This window comes from Medicago truncatula, chromosome 7, assembly GCF_003473485.1.
Source record: "Medicago truncatula cultivar Jemalong A17 chromosome 7, MtrunA17r5.0-ANR, whole genome shotgun sequence".
NCBI lineage: Eukaryota > Viridiplantae > Streptophyta > Magnoliopsida > Fabales > Fabaceae > Medicago > Medicago truncatula.
Window position 1 is genome coordinate 7,209,281 of NC_053048.1, and position 20,154 is coordinate 7,229,434.

The 20,154-nt window shown below is 34.5% G+C and overlaps 2 protein-coding genes and 1 long non-coding RNA gene across 4 annotated transcripts; 1 reads left to right on the top strand and 2 right to left on the bottom strand.

Moving 5' to 3' along the window:
- On the bottom strand, positions 1 to 610 carry LOC11445842 (uncharacterized). Its single transcript, XR_005642860.1, has 3 exons — positions 563 to 610; positions 407 to 466; positions 1 to 112 (listed from the first exon to the last, which is right to left on the bottom strand). It is a non-coding gene; the product is annotated as an uncharacterized lncRNA (long non-coding RNA).
- Positions 611 to 1,511: 901 nt separating this feature from the next.
- Positions 1,512 to 1,982, top strand: LOC11438280 (SKP1-like protein 1B). 2 transcript variants are annotated; one of them, XM_024769527.1, is made up of 2 exons: positions 1,512 to 1,873; positions 1,955 to 1,982. In XM_024769527.1, exons 1-2 carry the CDS (start codon positions 1,512 to 1,514, stop codon positions 1,980 to 1,982), a joined length of 390 nt encoding a protein of 129 aa, XP_024625295.1. The 2 variants fall into 2 exon arrangements, with proteins under 2 accessions (XP_024625295.1, XP_003621661.1); XM_003621613.1 differs by having other exon boundaries at positions 1,512 to 1,982.
- A 9,641-nt stretch (positions 1,983 to 11,623) lies between these two features.
- On the bottom strand, positions 11,624 to 13,758 carry LOC11443306 (heat shock cognate 70 kDa protein). Its single transcript, XM_039827812.1, has 3 exons — positions 13,539 to 13,758; positions 12,641 to 13,260; positions 11,624 to 12,589 (listed from the first exon to the last, which is right to left on the bottom strand). Exons 1-3 carry the CDS (start codon positions 13,756 to 13,758, stop codon positions 11,624 to 11,626), a joined length of 1,806 nt encoding a protein of 601 aa, XP_039683746.1.
- Positions 13,759 to 20,154: the final 6,396 nt, after the last annotated feature.

Here is a 20,154-nt window from a genome sequence, read left to right on the forward strand (position 1 = left end):
AGGAGCTCCAACTCATGAGAAAGTTGAAAGTATAGGAGCATAACCATGCACCAAACCAGTTCACTATTGTTGCTATGCTTCCTGCCTGCCCTTTAATATTGACTGGAAATATCTGCAACATAAGGTAATTATTTAGCAAAGTCTATGTCGTCTTTATACTAAGAGGATGCATTTTGTAACAGGCGAATTTGAAGTTTATTTTAGCACAGTAACACGGATAAATATATTCTCCCCAGGTCAGAGAAAAATAAAAACAGTTCCCGTCGGGGATCAACATTTGCTACTTCTTAAGTGCAACTCTTGTTTTTGGAAAAGAAACTGTTTAATTTAACTAATTTGCATCTCTTCTCTTGTTCTCATCTTATTGATACTAAAAACTGAAATTGGAGAAAGGATGGGGGAGTACCTCGGACATCACAACCCATGGAATTGCTCCCATTCCTATTGAAAACGATCCTATGTAGACCTAATATCAGCAGTAGAAAGAGCAATGTTACATAGAGCATGAATTCATATATACATATAAAAAAGGCATCAGCAGAGAAAGATAATGTAGCCATACCAATATGCCGGTTACCGCAAGTGTTGAGACTGCTCCCACATCATGAACCTGTTACTCACACAAGGATATCAATTTTACATAAAGATTAGGAATAAAACTTGAAGTTGTAATGTTCTTAGTGAGGATGTACCTTGAGATAGAATGCAACTGCAGTAAATATATATCATGTAACCAATCCTGATCCAGATGCCTAATTGAAATAACAATAAGAGTATCATACATGAAGCTGAGATAAGCAAATGAAAATAAAAGTAAGTTCTTTGTGCTTTGAATTTACCAAAAGTGCAATTCCAATCAAATGTGCAGGATAGTTAGATATTGGGCAATCATTTGTAATTTTTTTTTTTTTTTTTTTAAAGAAGTCATGTATAAAGTAATTATACATCGACAAAGTATACTAATTAAATTAATATTATATTTGCCTTTTTAGGAGAATTATTAGTTATTTTTAAATAGATTGTAAGAATTTTTTTTTTTGTTACAATGATAAAGGCAAGAGGAAAAAAAAAAACTAACTATTCCCTAGGCAATAAAGTGCCAGTACTTCTCAGGAGATTGTAAGGAATATGCGACTTAGTTGTACCAAAAAACAATTGACTTTGTTATTTTTAAATATATATGAAATCTTCCTCACAAAAAAATATATATTTGAAATCATTCAAATATTAATGAGTTTGTTATGTTTTATTTTTTAGATGATGATGAATGAATTTGTTATAACTTAAAGCTTTTTTCTTTTTTTTGTAACCAAAAAAAAAAAAAATCTTGTTGGAGTTTGTTATATTATATATTTTTTTACGGAAACTAAGAAAGATTTTGTTAAAAAATATGGATACAAAAACGCCTATAAATAAGAGAAAAACGCTTCAAAGTTCTGATCAGTCTCACAATTTTCTACTAATCAAGAAAAAAGTTAGGGTTAGCAATTTCACACCTTTTCTCGATAACCATGTCTTCAACCACCAAGAAGATGACTCTCAAGAGTTCCGACAACGAAACCTTTGAGGTTCCCGAGGCTGTGGCACTTGAATCGCAGACGATCAAGCACATGATCGAGGACGATTGTACCGACAACGGAATCCCAGTTCCTAACGTGACCGGTCAGATATTGGCGAAGGTGATTGAATACTGTAAGAAGCATGTTGATGCCGCGAGTTCCGATGAAAAACCTTCAGAAGATGATCTTAAGAATTGGGATGCTGAATTCGTGAAGGTTGATCAGGATACACTTTTCGATCTCATTCTTGCTGCAAATTACTTGAATATCAAGAGTCTACTGGATCTTACATGCCAGTCTGTGGCGGACATGATCAAAGGGAAGACACCGGAGGAAATTCGAAAGACTTTTAATATCAAGAATGATTTCACTCCGGAGGAAGAGGAAGAAGTTCGTAGGGAAAATCAATGGGCATTTGAATGAATGAAATTTGGCTATTTGGATTTATCATGCTTTTATGTTTCTTTTTGTTTTGTTTACCTTTCTGTTTATTAATTCATGCTGCTTGTTAGTGAATGGACTATGTTCACTTGATAGATGACACTAGTCTAGGATGTGTTTCTTCTTGTTTGACCTTTACTAAATTTTCTATTCTTTATTGAATTTCTTTATAAATCAAGTGTAGTCTGACCTTCACTAAAGTTTCTATTCTTTATAGAATTATTAGGTGAAACACCTCCGAAGTTTTAACAAGTTAGTCATCTAAGTTTTTCTTTGTTTTGCAACAAGTTGATAAGTAATAAAATATGTTCATCATTAATATTTTTCATCAAACTCACTTAAAAATTGTTTAATGCTAAGTTAGTGTATCTAAATTCATTGATCTCAAATTTAGGATTTATATATGTATTATTCACTCTTGATTTAAAAAGAAATTTATCAATTTCTTGATTTATAACTTTGTTCATAAAACATTTATTTGTAACCATGTTAGTAACCATGTTTAGTTTCATAAGCACTTTTGCACTAATTCAATGTTGAGCGGTAATATAAGCACTTTTTAACGAAGTTAAATAAAAAAGGGTAATAATGTAAAAATATTACGACTTACATGACCAATTTGTTACCAAAAAAATCAATTAAAGGACCGTGGCAAGGTAGTTGGCCTTATTTTTTTTTAAGGGTATTTGGCCTTATTATTATCAACAACCGTTATTAATTAGACTTATACACTAATCTTGAAAAACATATGATGGTTATTTTATGTATTACGAGTCTTTGCGTTAGATAAGATATGATATGAATATGAGTTTACAAGTCAGTGCAATATTCATCTTACGAGAATACGATTCGATTATGTAAAGTTGAGTTTGACTCATGTCAAATTTTGATATGATGGCCGATACAACTTGAACTCGATTTATAAAACATTCATGTGTATACTCATGCATCATAGTGTTTTATTTCTTCTTTTTCTCAACTGAATAATTTATAAGTTTGGTATTTTACATGTACTATCTCATAGCGAAAGGTTTGGTTGTTTGTTCTACGCAATTTTGGACTTTATTTGGTTTCCTGCATTTGGGAAGTAGTGTAGTGTTTAATTTGCATAATTGCTTAGCTTAATGAAGGGTAAATACTCAAGTTATTATTCTATAAAATTGTACAAACCAATTAATAAGATTAATGAACTTAGATTAAAATTGTTCAATATCTTATTGGGACAATCTTTAATGAAGATTTTATATATCTCTAAAAACAAATTTTAAATAGTCACCTAAGAAATGTTCAATTGTTAACATTGTATTCTTAAGTATGCCTCACAATCTTAAACAGCTCGTATAACCGAATAAGCTCAAAATCTTATAGTAAAACTTCTCTTAACTAAAAAGATCTCCTCTTTGTCGCATTTGATAGAGACGTTGTATGTAGTATGCAAGGATTGGAATTCGAACCCTGAATTTCTCATGTATTCACATAATAGATGGATTTCTAGTCAATAGGCTACTTGATCAAAACATTTCTTTAACTTCTTCCAATTCCTCCCCGCTGAGCTCTTGACAGCATGACAAACTAATACTCGCCAAAACTTGATATTTTTTTTCATAATAAATTTAGAAAAACTTAACTCATGCTCACCACCTGCAAATTTTCAAAGTTTACCACTCTGGCATTGGGTTGGTATGTATTTGATTGATCTTTTTGGAATCTCGCATCATTTTATTCAGTTTGTTCACTGGGCAGGTGTTTCAAAAGCGCGACAATCTTTAATGCAATTAATTTGGCTCTCTTGTGCGCGCTTGGGTAATTTTAAAAGAAATAAATAGCAGGATCTTTAACAATAAGGAAAATTCAACTCATCAACTTCTTCATAACATTAAGTTACTTTCAACATTAAGTTACTTTCTTATTGGTGGTTGAAGGTAAAATATGTTAACATTGTTTTTGGTTACCATATATAGTTGGCGGCTTTGCCCTTTTGCTTGTTTGGGCATTGGTTAATAGTTTTCCTTTTGTTATTTTTTCTGACTTGTTTGTTTGTTAAACTTTGTGTCCTACTCTGGTATGTCTTGTGCTAGGGAGAATGTCTTTTCGCTTGTAATATATTTAATTTTGCCTTGTTCAAAAAAATAATATACATAAAACAGGTACGATTGCAAAATTCAGAAGTTCTTCATCAGAATTTATCACCTGATGATCGGCAAAAATATGTTAATTCTACATGACTAGCTCCAATCAAGACAATGGAAAATCTCAAACAAATCATGTTAATACTACATTGACGCTTAAATCATGTAAGAAAACTAATGATAATTTGGAAGGAATTTGGACAGGCCAAAGATTTGTTACTTGCACTACAAGCTTTCAAGTAAATGCAAGAAAACTAATGATAATTTCAATGATAACGTTGGGAACAAATGCTCTTTGTATAAGTTTACAGAACAGACTTTTGTTTATGGAAGGTAAGGCAATGATGATACAATGCATAGAAAGCAACAAGAAAAGGACCTTAACAAAAATATTACAGAAAAGCTTGGAACATTATTTAGCTATGGAAGGGAAACATGAAAAATCCCAATAAATAGAAGTTTAATTAAAAAAAGTACACCAATAAAAAACCCGACTAATCACTTAGCAACAGTGAAAATATGATGCATAATTTATTGGCAAACATGAAAATGATCAAGAGTCTTCCAATGTTAATTGAGCTGAATTAAATGCTTGGATGCTTCAAATTAGTCCTAATCATCTATGCAACTAAATATGCATAGTCAGATCAGATAGTCTTCTATGTGCAAACTCAAAAAAGCCAACAAGTTAGCTTGAGATAATTAAATGTAAAATTTAATTTTTAGTATGAGCATATCCTTTTCAATTACTACTTTGGTCTCAAATATAAGTCTCAATTAGGCAAAATTATGAGTAAAAAAGTTAGCAGGTACTTCTGCTACTTTATTTATTTATTATTGAAAATTCAGTGGGTATGGACAATGCATAAAATATGCAAGGTCCAGGGTTCAAACCCCGGAAAAAAAAAACCCCGACCACCATCAAAAAAACCACGCAGTAGCAACGCGGAACAAGCCAAAGATACAAAGAAAAGAGCTCAGTGCATAAAAGGTCTAAAGCACAAACACCAACCAAGAAAAAATTGGGAGGAACCCCAAAAACGCCCAGAAACACTAAAAACCACGCTGCAAGAACACACACAGCGCTGCAATAACAGACGCGCACTACAGAAAAACTGCCTGGCTGCAACAGGTCTGCACTTTAGCAGCAAACGCTTGAATTGCCAGGCAGAAAACTTCTGCAGCAGCAGCAGCACAGCACAGCAGAAGCCGCAACAGAAAACCAGCCACTAAAAACCCGAACAAACAGAACACTCCAGGTCTGATCAGCAGCACTGCAAAAAACAACAGCTCCCCCACCCCGCCAAAACAGGCGGACCTCCCTACCTCTTCAAACAATCGGTTGAATCCCAGCACTGCTACTTTATTTTATATATCCGAATTTAAATTGCCACAAACACAAACTTCTCAAGTTCAAATACAATACTCTCAAGTTATATAAAGAAGATGCATACCTACATACTATGACATTCTGGTAGTCTATCTGTGATTGTCTTCCCTTTCAAATCTGTACAAGAAACAAACACAGTCTTTTCATGAAATAATACAAAAAACAATGTTTCAGTTTGAAGTCTTAGCAAAATAATCCAAAGCATATTGATTATCCTTTACCTCTAGGTATCAATCTGATAGAATTTCAAACTTGTTAGGGCCACTCCTAACACCAAAGTTGTCGAATTCTACAAATTATAAAGGTGCACTTTTGCCTTTCATAAAGAAAAAGAAAGGTGCGATTTCAAAAGTAGTGAGTCAGTTTTGATTGTTAGTGCTTTGAGTTATCCCAAGTCAGTTTTTCTTTTTGAAAGGCAAAAGTGCACCTTTATAATTTGTAGAATTCGACGGTTTTATTGGGAAAAACCCAAGTCTCACATCGGATAGATAAGACTCTTGAGAAGAGTTTATAAAGAGGAGGCAATCCTCACCTTACAAGCCGGTTTTGTGGGGTTGTGTTAGGCTCAACCACGATTTCTAACATGGTATCAGAGCTTGTCGAATTCAAGGGCCGCCTAAACCTATTCACGCACCAAGCCCAAAGAGTGCTGGGCGTGAGGGGGGTGTATTGGGAAAAACCCAAGTCTCACATCGGATAGATAAGACTCTTGAGAAGAGTTTATAAAGAGGAGGCAATCCTCACCTTACAAGCCGGTTTTGTAAGGATGAGTTAGGCCCCAAATTTCAACAGTTTTAACTTTGCAAGCTTTTTTCTGTCATAAAAAAAACTTTGCAAGCTTTTTGTCACCACTTGGGATAAGCAAGGGTTTTGTCATTCCCTTGGAAGACATTTCATCATAGTATATAATTGCTATCTCCTTTTGCCTTCCGTTTAACAAGCCCCAAATTAGAGCAGTGTATGTTACTCTATCTGGTTTTAGTCCTTGGTCAATAATTTCATTAAAGAATCTAACTGCCTTTTCAAAGTTATAGATCTTTATGTGTCCATCAATCAAAACAGTGTAAATATCAACATTTGGACTAACTTTCATTTCCTCCATGTCTCTCAATATAGTTGAATCATTGTACGTTGCATCATTTCCTTTTATTTCTTCAGGAGAGGAATGCATTTTCAAATATGCTTGTTTTAATCTCCCATGGAGTAGAACTGTGTAGGTAACTACTTTAGGTTTGATCCCTCTCCTCTTTATATCCTGGAAGAGGTCACGAGCTTCTTGCAAGCGGTTCATTCAACCAATAACCTTTTATCATAATTGTATAAGTTACAACGACGAGCGTAAATCCTCTCCCGATGAAAAAATCAAACAAAGAGCGAGCACGTTCCATATTCCCTGCCTGGCACAATGCAGCTAATAATTTAGATTAAGAACACTAATAACTTACTGGTAATCTTCTGAAGCTGTTGATGATAATGATGATGATGATGATTGACGTATGAAGTTGATAGAGATAGAGAAAAATACTTTATTAGCTTTAGGAATGGAATGAAAAATACTTCCGTCGTTTACTTGTCTGTGAGTGTGGTGACAGGCGGCTAGGTTTCACTTTATCTTTCCGTTCCAAATTTATGATACTTTCACTGTTTAGTCCCAAAAAAAGAACTGCAACTTTAACTTGACAAAAAAGAAAAACAAAATTTCTCAAAACCCTAAACCTAACCATTAAATACAATTTTAATTTGTAATTACCTTTTTTTTTTGTCTTAGATGAAGTAGTAAGCCACCAATAAAGATAGTTTGATGCTAAACATGTAAAATATTCATCACTGTCTATGCTTTAATCTTATCTTATACTATAGACAAAGCGAACATTTTCAATGCAATTTTTTTTTTTTACATTTGTTAATCAAGAAAGTTATTGTATTCTCCAAAGACACATATTTTCTCATTTATTAGAAGTTTTGCAAGTACTAAAGTTAAAAAGAAAAGGCGAAAAGAAAGAAATAAACACTCGTATGCGGAAAACAAAATTGTTAAACGACAATGAGAGAAGAGGAAAATGCAGTGGCCAAAGCTATGCTACCAAGCCATATATTCAATTTTTTTTTAGTAAAATTGCTTCTTGTGAAACTCATGTTTTTCTTATTTCTATTTGTTGAATGCAAGAAAGCTGTGGTTCCATATTTCTAAAATCCCAGGTCTCGAATTGCTTGTGTGAAGCCATGGTTGTGTGCCTGTTGATTGAGATGATGAAGGATTTTTTTATTTATTTAATATATACTGTAATATATAAATAAAATAAAAAATATATTTTCCAAATCATTAATGGCAAGTCAGCGCCACATCATTCAAATGGCGGGGGACCAAAAAGAAATTGTTACTATTTTAATAGAAGGACCAAAATGTTAATTTTTATTTAAAGGGGGACCAAAGATAATACTTTAAAGTTTAAAGTATGAATTCGAGTTTATCAATATTATTGCAACGACCACACCATATCCTCAAAATCTTCTCAAAGATGATGACAACATAAATCCACACTCTCCAAGTTGTTCCCATCAATCTTGAACGGTTAAACCTTGAAGGATGTGTAACTCTTGTGGAGTTGGATCAATATATTGGTCTTGTAAAGAAGCTTGTTTTCTTGAATATGAAAAATTGCAAAAGTCTTACAATACATGCATACCGGACGACATATCTGATCTCAACTCTCTCGAATATTTAAACATTTGCAGTTGTTCTAAAGCGTTTACGAATGAAAGTCATTTGTAGTTACCTTCCTTGGCTAGCTTATCTTGTTTGCGTGAAGTCCATATTAGTTTTTGTGGTCTAAGACAACTCACTGATACTATTAGATCTCTGAGTTGTTTGCAAAGATTAAATTTAGGGGGAAACCATTTTGTGACATTGCCTAGCCTGAAGGAGCTTTCCAAACTCGTATATTTAAACTTGGATCACTGCAAGTTGTTGAAATATTTGCCTGATCTTCCTGTACCTGCTCTCATCGAGCACGGTGAATATTGGAGCGTGGGAATGTATATTTTCAACTGTCCTGAATTGCATGAGGGTGAGACGGAACGTTGCAGTGACATAACTTTTTCATGGATGAAACAATTCATTCTAGCAAATCAAGAATCATCTACCTCCTGTCATTGGATTGAAATTGTTATTCCAGGAAGTGAAATACCAAGTTGGTTCGGCGATCAGAATGTGGCTACATCAATAAGCATAAACCCATCCCCTATAATACATGACAATAATGTCATCGGCATTGTTTGTTGTGTATTATTTTCTGCAGCACCTCATGGTGAACCAACAACAACAAATGAACAAATAGCTGTATTATATAGGGAGATACAATGATCATAAGTTAAAACAGAAAATAAAGGAAAAAGAGACAGCTAGGCAAGCTAGGTATAAGAAAGCTCAAACATAGTATATGAGAAAGCTCAAATTCATGAATGCAAATCAAATAACTAATACTTAAATCCCTCAAGCACAACCATTATTGATCAGGTGTGAAGCGAATTTAAACATGTTAATTCTCAATATTCCCAAAACAGTGCACAAACATTATAAGTTACTTCCTGTTAGTGCCATCAAGAAAATATTCACCCTTCATGACTTCAGAACTGATCTTGTTTTCATGTGGTAGTGTGGGAAGCATAGAACTAAGAAAGCTTTCAACACAGATTTCGCACCTCTACCCTTACATTTTCATTGGTTATTATGATCTCTTTTGAAATGGTTTGTACCTCAGCAGAGACATTTAAAATACCATCAGAATTAATCTGTCGCAAAGCATACATTGAATGGAAGGCCTTGAGGAGTAGAAGAAACTGAGCTATTAAACTAACCGTGAACATTAACTGTAATTCCCGGACCCACTTTAAAATCAAATCAATCATGACATTAGGTTTGTTATCATCAATCGTAACATTTACTTTTTTTCATTCACTATATTTCATTGTGCTGGTTCTGCAAGAGACAACCTAGTAAGATATTGATGAACATTCTTTGGAACATTCTTAAGTCCTCCGTTTAACAAAGCAGCTTGCATAGCTTCACTATAAGCAAAAACTTCATCAGTGTTGTTGCACATACATAGATCCTTTCCATTGGAATATCTTGCAACAGCTGCTTCACTTTGAGAATCCTAGAAGAACCATCATCTACACTACACTTGTCTATTTTAATCTTATTTTACCCTGAAATGTATAATCAATTTCAATTGCAACCTTAGATTCGTAAGAAAGTGTTCTTTTTGCCCTTTCACACTCGTTTCTCATCCTCATAAGCACCCTTGAATGCAAACTATTGTTCATTTTGTGCTTCCGCGTGAACTCCTTCACAAAGTGGTTCACCATTCTATTATTAAAATCTTCTCCACCAAAGAGAGTTTCCTCGTCCATTGCCTTTATTTCAATCTTGCCATCCTTGAGTGTGATGAATGACATATCAAAAGTTCTACAACCAAGATCAAAGATAAATATATTCCTATTTTCAACAAAATTTGCTCTCTTATAAAGATCATATGCAAGAGCAGCAACAGTAGGTTCATTAATTGATTATCAACTTCACATTGAGGCCAGCAATAACAATGACATCATCTGTGGATTTCTGCTGAGAATAGTTCAAAATTCAAATAAGCAGGTATAGTAGTGAATTCCAGTAGCAGGTCCCTCATATTTTCTGGCCATATATGATCTGAAATTAGACTTTGGAAGAGAAAGAAAATATAGGAATATTATTGTATTAAGTTTTTATATTGGACATAACTAATCCACTCAAAAATGTTTCTCTATTTATAAACGATCATGTCATGGAAAACGGATCCTCTCCTTCATGTCATACCTTATCTTTATTCTACGTTAGACTTGGTTTTTTTTCACAATATACTCACTTACGCCCAACACTATTGAGCTTGGTGCGTGAATATAAATAGTGAGTGATCCGAATCGATAGAGCATGATACCATACAAGGATCTGAGCATGTGACCTATCTCAATACTTCACTAGCGCAGCCGGAGGCAGCATTTGGTACTGGCATCGCTTTTTCCCCGTCAATATTTGGCCACATGCAGCTGTCCGTTGTGACCATCCTAGAAACCAACCACAGCACTAACCACCTACTCAATACTGGCATACCCCCAAAAGATCACCGTTGACAGCCATCTCACAAGCGCATTGTGTCCGACACGTTTTTTTCAAACTTTTTAGAGCGTCGACACCACCTACATCGTCTACGGCCTCGGCCCACTGGTTTTGAATCTAGTCTTGTGTTTGGTTTCGGTACATGAATACTTAGGTTACAATTCAAATTGAAAATTTGAAAATTATATGAATGTGAGATCTTTAATCTTGTGTGCATCTTGAAACCATAAACTGAATTTATTTTCATCTTCCTATCACAAGGAAAGGCCAGAACTTTTTCGGATTTTTTTTTTTTAGCTGAGTTGAGTTTGATCATCAGGGCAAAGCTAAAGGTTCAAAAAGCACTTACATATGCAAAACCATAATTGTTTAGTGACTTCTCAACATTCTCCTCATACTTGGCACATAGAAAGATAAATTGTTTCCGTTACAAGCACTGCATTTTGAGTATAATGGATAAAACTACAATCAATCTTGAGAATAAAGTTTTTTTTTTTTTTAAGGATCTTGAGAAATATAAATTAAGATAGTGACAATTAATCAATGAAGAAACTACATATTGATATGGTCACATTATTAGTAGTGAAACTGAACATAGTTTTGGCAACTTGCATCTAGCTATACATGCATTTTCAAGTGTCTAAACATGAGTACCAAAAAAGGGTCTCTTGTGGTCAACTTGTAGGGAAAACAAGCAAATAATCAGCATATCAAAGTAAATGAGAAAAGAATGCATAAGCTCGTGATCATGCATTTAAAGATTCGCATGCACCAACAAGTTAATCAACGAATGAAACTAATCAAAGAAACTTGTAAACTAAACAAATGAAACAAGGTAACAGGAATAACCAAATCCTGGTTGTAACTTAACTGTTTGATAATCATAGGACAGTTTCCATTCACTAGTAGACCAAAACAGCAAGAAACACTAAAGAAAAAAGAAAGAAAACTATTCCTTCTTGGCTAAAATAATGGACTCAAACATACTCTCAAGCTCTTTCAGATGACCTTCAAGAACATCAATTTCAACCTGTTGGTTACTATCAAGCAAATTTGACGCTGTCGTGAGTGCAGAATTGATCTTGTCGATATCTTGAGACGAAAGTTTTGAATTAAGCTCTGTTTGCTTTAAAGCATTCCGTGTCTTGTAAATGCAGTAATCTAAAACATTCCTTACTTCATCCCGCTTTAGGAATTTCTTATCTTCAACGAGGTAATTCTCAGCTTCTTTAATCAATTTTTTAATTTCGTCACTACACAACCTTTCTTTGTAATTGGTTATGGTAATCTCATTCATATTGCCCGTGGATTTTTCAGTAGCAGAAACGGTCAAAATACCATTTTCATCAATAGAAAAATATACATCAAAAGGATAGCCGGAAGGAGCAGGGGGAAAGTTTGAAAGATAAAATGAACCGAGCAGATTGTTATCACTGGCTCTTGGTCTTTCACCCTCATAAACCTCAATGAAGACTTCGGATTGGTTATCGCAAACTGTATAATATTCTCTCCTCTTCTTGATGGGAATCAAAGTGTTCCTAGGAATCACCACACTCATGACATTTCCTATTACTGCCTTACCAAGAGACAACGGTGTAACATCTTGCAGCACCAAGTTTGGAACACTCTTAGAGCCTTCGCTCAACAAAGCAGCCTGGACAGCTGCACCGTAAGCAACAGCCTCATCAGGGTTGATGCTCATGCACAAATCCTTTCCCATGAAAACTTCTTGCAATAGTTGTTGCACTTTGGGAATTCTAGAAGACCCACCAACAAGGACAACATCATTTACAATACTCTTGTCCATCTTAGCGTCAACAAGACAACTCTCAACGGTCTTCATACACTCATTAAAAATATCCATATTGATTTCCTCAAACTTGGCCCGAGTAAGTGATGAAATGAAGTCGATGCCCTGAAATAAAGAGTCTACCTCAATAGTAGTGACGACAACAAAAGAGAGTACCCTTTTGGCCCTTTCACACGCAGTTCTCAACCTTCTTAAGGCCCTTGAGTTTCCAGTAATATCCACTTTGTTCTTCCTCTTAAACTCCTCTGCAAAGTAGTTTACCAATCGGTTATCAAAGTCCTCTCCTCCGAGGTGAGTGTTTCCACCGGTGGCCTTAACTTGGAAGACCTTATCTTTGATTGTTAAGATAGACACATCGAAAGTGCCACCACCAAGGTCGAAGACGAAAATATTTTTTTCTCCACCGTAATTAGTTCTCTTATCAAGGCCATATGCAAGAGCAGCAGCTGTTGGTTCATTGATTATTCGTATAACATTAAGACCAGCAATGGCACCAGCATCTAAAGTGGCTTTCCGTTGAGAATCATTGAAATAAGCAGGCACAGTAATAACTGCATTTTTTATCTCTGACTGCAAATATTTCTCAGCAATCTCCCGCATCTTGGTGAGGATCATAGACGAAACTTCCTCAACACATAGTTGCTTCTCCTCACCCTTATACTCAACAACAATCATGGGCTTGTCATTGACGCCAGCAATGACCTTGAATGGCCAAAACATCATATCATTTTGAACAACAGAATCACTAAACTTCCTACCAATTAACCTCTTAGCATCTGAAAAAATAACATTAATAATTATTTATGTTCATTCATTTAGAGGGGAGAATTTTCTAGGGTTACGTCTATATTTTGATATTTCAAAAAACTTACAAGAAAAACATGATGTTATACACTCATGTATCATGCTGCTGATTCATTTTTTTTTTTAAATATCAAGTATATATTAAAATATAGATTTAGCCCTAAAAAATATTCCTCTCCAAAACCGTCCAAAATTCAACAAACTAGCAAACACACAATAAATGTTCAAAGATAGGACAAGAAAAGTTTACCGAAGATAGTGTTTTGCGGGTTGGTGGCAGCTTGATACTTAGCAGCATCACCGATCAACCTTTGGTCATCGGTGAAAGCAACAAAAGAAGGTGTGGTTTTGTTACCTTGGTCATTGTGAATAATCTCAACTCTATTGTGTTCATCAAGCCACACACCAACACAAGAATATGTTGTTCCCAGGTCTATTCCCACAGCACATCCTTCGTATTTTTTCACCATTGTCACTGTCAAGTAAACAAAGAAGCTGGAAGAAGAAAAAAAAACAAGTCAAACGATTAGGAAGAAGTTAATTAATTTTTAATGAAACATTATAGTATTTCTGTTTTTGAAAACTCAACCGTCTTTACCTTTATTTCATCATCAAATCCAAAATGCATGCCAACAAACACGGTTGAAGTTTCAACGTATTTATGGAAGAGGTACGCTACAAAATTATAGATAGAAGATTTACTTCCCTCAAAAAAAAAAAAGATAGAAGATTTACTTGAACTCTTGAACTAGTAGGCATCTGAAAAGAAACTACAGATTATTCCAAAAACAAAGAAACAATAACTATATTTAAAAAAAATATGTTATAAACTTTGTGAAAGAATAACATGAAGGGGTTTCCTTCAACATGAACGGGGTCGTGCAACGGTCCCATCCAACCAAAACTCGACACGTGGTTTTATTTTGTCATTTAGCAAATGATCAGACTTTCAACTCATTTCGTCCTTCTATGTTTTTATCCTTTTAATAAAAAGACTAGCCAAATCCTCTCTTTTGTGTCTTTAACACAAACACTCTAGATCAATTCATTCCATTTACTCGTGTTCATCATTGTCTCAACCAGGGACGAATCCAAAAATTCTAATAAGTGGGGTCGAGGTCAGCTATCATAAATATTTATACTAATATATATATTCACCATAGTTTGAAAGTATTGTAAAAAAAATCATTTTCAACATTATCAAATATATATATATATATATATATATATATATATATATATATATATATATATATATCATCTTTCGTCAGTGTGAGATTAGCTCATTTTATAGACACATTGCATTATATGGGAACTTCTACGGTACACTTACAAAATGAGGTGTACCGGTACTCTTTTTTCATAATTTTATAAAGTAACGATCATTTTTTATGAAATAAATAGCTTTTATCAATATTTATATTTTATAGAACATCATTTCACAAGAAAAAACATCAGTTTATTGTTTATAAGAATCATAGTATTTTTTTTACATATTATCGTAAAATATAATCAATATTGAGTGCTAAAAATTTAAAAAAAAAAATTAATTTTATTTCGTTAACACTTTTGATGAATAAGATTTAGTTATTACAAATATAAATGATAGAAAATAATATTTTTCTTCAAAAAAACAACTCATTTAACCATTAATTTAAAGAGTGAGTGTACCGATACACTCAAATATATTGGGTGTACCATAGAATTTGCCGCATTATATATATATATATATATAAAGACCGGTGTTTGAATTTCAAATTCCCCACTTATTAACCTTATATGTGAATTTCTTGCCACTAGATTATTTAATAAAAAAATGCCTAATAGCAGTTTTAGCCCCTTAACTTTCCCAAATTGGCCTTGGGGGGTCAAAATTCTACGGCTGCAAAACTTAGGGGGCGGTTTTGTAGTTTTTTTTCTTAGGGGACCAAAATCGCAACTTTGGAAAAGTTAGGGGGCTAAAACTGCTATTAAACCTAAAAAAAACATATCACTCTTTCTATATATGTACCGGGATATTCATTTCGCATAAGGGTGTACATTTTATATGTTATTGTGTGAAGGGATGAAGTGAGAAGTCAAAAAAATGTGATGCTGAGAAAACATATTAAAATTCTCAAACCAAACCAACGCACTGCGATTTTTCTTTTTTTTTCTTTTTTTTTAAAACAATGCATTATTTTAATGCTAAATTGTTAATAGCATTTGGAATTTGTGTAAAAATATAGCCTTCTAATCATAATCACTCCATCCACTATTTGTTTGTTCTTTGGCAAACACTTCGTCCACTTTTTCGTAACCCTTCCCTTTGTAGACCTAGTATTTTAATAATATTTGTGTAATTGTTTGTCTTTTTTTTTTTTTTTGGTACAAGAGAGGGCCGAAGCCCAAAAGAGAACACTAAACAATTACACGAACATTTCTAGGCATACAAGCACCAGAGATGTCATCAAAGAGGAGACTATTGAGCTCACTAGGAGGGGTCTCCAAAATAGTAAAATTCCATGAATCCATGGTAAGGCTGAAGTTGGCAAGCCAATCAGCACTTCTGTTGCCTTCTCGCAAAGTGTGATGAACCTGAATCCGCCAATTACGATTCAAAATATTTTGAATACGCCGAATGAGCACAGGGATTGTCCCATTCATCTTGCAATTATTTGTTATCATGTCAATAAGCAATTTTGAATCACTTTCAACGCAAAGCTGAGAAATACCGTCCCTCCAAGCCAACTCTAGACCAAGGTACATACCCCACATCTCTGCATGAAGAGCATCACACGCGCCAATCTTGCGGACAAAACCTTTGATCCATCTACCATTAGCATCCCGAAGTAAACCTCCACAACCCGAGCGATCTCCATTCTCTTTGCAAGCTCCATCACAATTGAGTTTGATCCATCCCTCTTGAGGATATTTCCAGCCAATATAATTTAATGGATTGAATAAGTTTGTGTGGGGACAATTTATAATTTGAAGATGGGTCAACATGTAAAATTATTAGGTTGTTGGTTAAAAAAAAATTGAAGTGGGGTCAGCTGCCCCCAATTACAACCAAGTGCATCTGTGCCTGGTCTCAACCAAGCACCAATAACCACCACTGCCTACACTCTTCTCCGCCACTGGCAACCAGATTTGCCTCTATATCAAAATAAACTATGTCGTCTTTTTTTGTATGCACCCACACACCCTATTTCCATATTTCTTCCTTATTCTCCCTCCCTTATCATTGTTCATTGTGGCTACTCTCTATCCACTGTTATTGTTTATACCAGCCTAAACGAGTTCGACAACTGTTTCTCCAAGGCCATTATCAACCTTCGACAACTGTTTCTCCAAGGCCATTATCAACCATCATTCATTCATCTTTCACTTGTGTGTGCCTTCTATCTTGATTTACATTATCCATCAGTGAGGTATGTATGGTCTCTTTCAAACTCATTATTGTTGTGATTTAGAATAAAGTTTCACGATTTAAGTTATACGTACTTAAAATCAAGAATAATTGTCAAAGATAAGTTTGTAGTGTTATTTATAGGTTAAATAATTTTGCAAAATAAACGGTCAATTTAATCTTTTAACTATTATGATCAAATAAAAGGAAGGACCTAATTGATGAGTGAGTTGATAGTTGGTTTAAATAATTAGGACTAAATTTAATGGTAAGTCATAGTTTATTGTCTGTTTTCATGTTTTGAAGCCTAGCGGCAATGTTCTGGTTTGGGTTTCTATGCTTTGAATGGATTTTAAAGGTTAAGCTTTGGGTTTATTTATAATGTATTGTTTTGCAATAACTTAATGGACTAAATTTTATTACTAACCCAATCATATTGTCAAGTACGAACCCCTAAATTAGTTACACTAATCAAAATCATCATCGTAGTAGTTTAGTTGAAATAATGCAATCCCTGCAGATACGAACTTTATAAATTTTACTACTTAATTAATGACACCAAAGTACACTTGTTATTTTGTCCATCAGTTCACAACCACGAAAAATTACTGCAAAAGTTAAAACCAGATCTAGGTATATCATCATTGTTTTGCAGTTACGTAAAATTCAACAAATAAAACCTAAACATTCATAAAATTACACCAGTTCATCAATTCATCGACATAAAAACAAGCATCATTTCAATGGCAACTGGGTTGGAGCACCCTTAAGCTTTGCAAATGGAAACTTTTGTCTCTTGCTTGTGTATATGGCATATTGAGTAGTTGCATGTTTGTGTGCTTTCCTTTTTTTGGTTACATCTCCTTATTCTTGCTCGCATCTTGTGACTTACTTCCATATGGGTTTAAGTTGCTTGCACATGGCTTCTTGTTTGTTTTGCAATTGGTCTTGGAGTTGGTTTTGCCTTAGATTTTGTTGTGGTTGATTTTGTATGAGAGGCAGCAGGTTGACTATGAGTTGTTGCAGCTTATGATCCCTGTGATACAACCATTTGTGTATGAGATGGCACATGTTGAGAACTCTGAGGTTGTAATCCATGTGGTGCAGTAGCTTGACTATGAGTTTTAGTAGGTAGTTGTAGGGGTGGTGGTGGTGGCAATTTGCATGTACACTTGTTGTGGCCTTGTTGCTGACATTTGGTGAATTTAATATTGTGATAAGCTCTCTTCATCTAAGAATCATGCCTTTTCATTTCATTAGGTTCCTTGTTTATTCTATTCTTGGGTCTCCCTAGTTGCCTTTATTAAGTGGGGGTTTGAAGTATGTATATTCGGTTCTTGCCCACAATGCTTGACTATTTGTTGGATAAATCATGTGATTGTAGCATGCTTCATTTGTTTCCCTTCAGTAGGATGTACGAACATATTGATTTGGATTAATGTCCATTTCTCTCATGCAAGAAATGACATGACAGCAAGGAATCGTGTCAATGGTGAATTTTTTTATCCAACCCTAGAACGGAAAAAATTACAAGTCCTGATGACCTACTAAAGCATTTCCTACAAGGTTTACCACTACGCCAGAGTTTAATCTATGATATCAATTGACTCGAACTTGTATATATACTACAATATCCTTCAAAAATTATAAGGTAAGTAATACAAAAAATTTATAAGGTAAGTAATAGTTTATGAAATATATTTAAATTATATAAATCTAACAATATCCTTCAAAAAAAAAATATCTAACAATATATTTATCATATAAAATAATTTTGTAAAATTTGAACATGTGTAAGGGGATGCGGTTATCACATGCATAAGGCATCCTCATGCACCCTTGATGTAGTATTTTTGCATCAAACAATAGTAAATATTTATATCATCTCCTCAGGGACTAGTGCGATATCGCGGACCGTTCGACACCAAATATCATTTCAAGTTAAACGATAGTTGATTGTTTGTTTTAGTAACTGAATTGCAAATGATAAAATTGAGATTAATAGGGCGTAAAACTTGTTAGGATTAGAGTTCCTTGATCGAGCGTCGCACGTAACCTAATGATCATACATGGATTCTAGCTTTTCTTTGATATTATCACGTATCCCTCGACAACACCATTCGTGTCCAAACAATATTGTGAAATCAATTGTATCATTCAATGGTCGATGTCTCAAACTATTGAATGATTCAAGAGTCGATCTTATCGTTCAATCGATGATTTCTCAATCTATTAAATGATAAGAAAGCTTTAGGTTTGGATACTCAAGGTGATTATCAAAACATCGATTCCATGTCTAGAAACTATGTTTTGATAGATGGTTATTCTAAACCTAGATTCAAAAGTATTTCTCAATCACAATTAAATCAAAGATAAAGATTAAAGTGCAAGAATAACCTCAATATCAATTCAAATGCTAGAACCATATATTTATAGATCAAACGATTACATGTTAAACTATGATCAAGTACCTCTAATCCCAACAAAGGAGATTTAGCTACTCATTGTCATGGAAGCCTTGCAAGAATGAATTGAAGAAGCAAGATTCATTACAACTTGTGATGTCTCAACAAAGGATGAAGAATCCACTCTCTATCACTCTCACTCTATAAAGCACAAGCCCTATCTCTCTCTCTCTAAGAATATTACAAGTGAAAACACAGAGAGAAACTAAGTAAAAAACTATATAAAAACTATCCCCCTCTGAAATGGTTGAGTGGGCTATTTATAGAATTCTGAGTCTGCCTTCACTCGCCTCGCGAGCTGCTTCATTCGCCATGGCGAGTTGAAGTTTCTTCCCCATTGGGTTTGTGCCACGTCAGCATTTAGAGGCTAAACCGCCCTTACTCGCCTCGCGAGTCCTTCCATTCGCCATGGCGAGTAAGCTCGCCTTCTACTCGCCATTGCGAGTTGGTGGCGTGTGATCTTTGTTGCATTCTGGAATTGCTCGCCTTTGCTGCTTGCCATGGCGAGTTGGAGGCGAGTGATCTCCTTTTTCTGCCTTTTTGTACTTTTCTCGATTTTCTTCTCTTTGATTGATGTCTTGAGTTCGAATCCTGCAAAAATGGGTGAAGTAAGATAGATAAAGCGTAAAAGGGCAATAATCACTTATTTCTCGGCTTTTCCCTTAATAACTTGCAAAACAAGTAACAAAAGTGCCTAAAATATATCACTTAAATTACAACTTTCTAGCACTTATCAACCCTGCATAAATCTCAGCCCATTAACCGGTGACCCAACATAATTGATTCGTACACCCCAACCCATTTTGTCATACACCCCCAAGCGAAACCACAATTCCGTTTCTTCATCTTCTCCGGCACGATACCGGATTTTCATCAATCAATGGCCAGTTTATTTCTGCAATTCACGTGTTCACTTTACTGATATGTGGTCATGGCAACACATATATGCACAAGTCTTTAATTTTTGGATCAAGCTTTTAGCAAAACAATATATACATATGCTTAACTTG

What these genes read in the sequence shown, in the direction of transcription:
- LOC11443306 (XM_039827812.1), bottom strand. Translation starts at nt 13,758, where the DNA reads ATGGTGAAAAAATACGAAGGATGTGCTGTGGGAATAGACCTGGGAACA. An exon ending in CCCGCAAAACACTATCTTCG is followed by an intron (nt 13,261 to 13,538) that starts GTAAACTTTTCT and finishes TTATTTTTTCAG; the next exon opens with ATGCTAAGAGGTTAATTGGT. An exon ending in CGTGTGAAAGGGCCAAAAGG is followed by an intron (nt 12,590 to 12,640) that starts GTACTCTCTTTT and finishes TCTTTATTTCAG; the next exon opens with GGCATCGACTTCATTTCATC.
- LOC11438280 (XM_003621613.1), top strand. Translation starts at nt 1,512, where the DNA reads ATGTCTTCAACCACCAAGAAGATGACTCTCAAGAGTTCCGACAACGAA.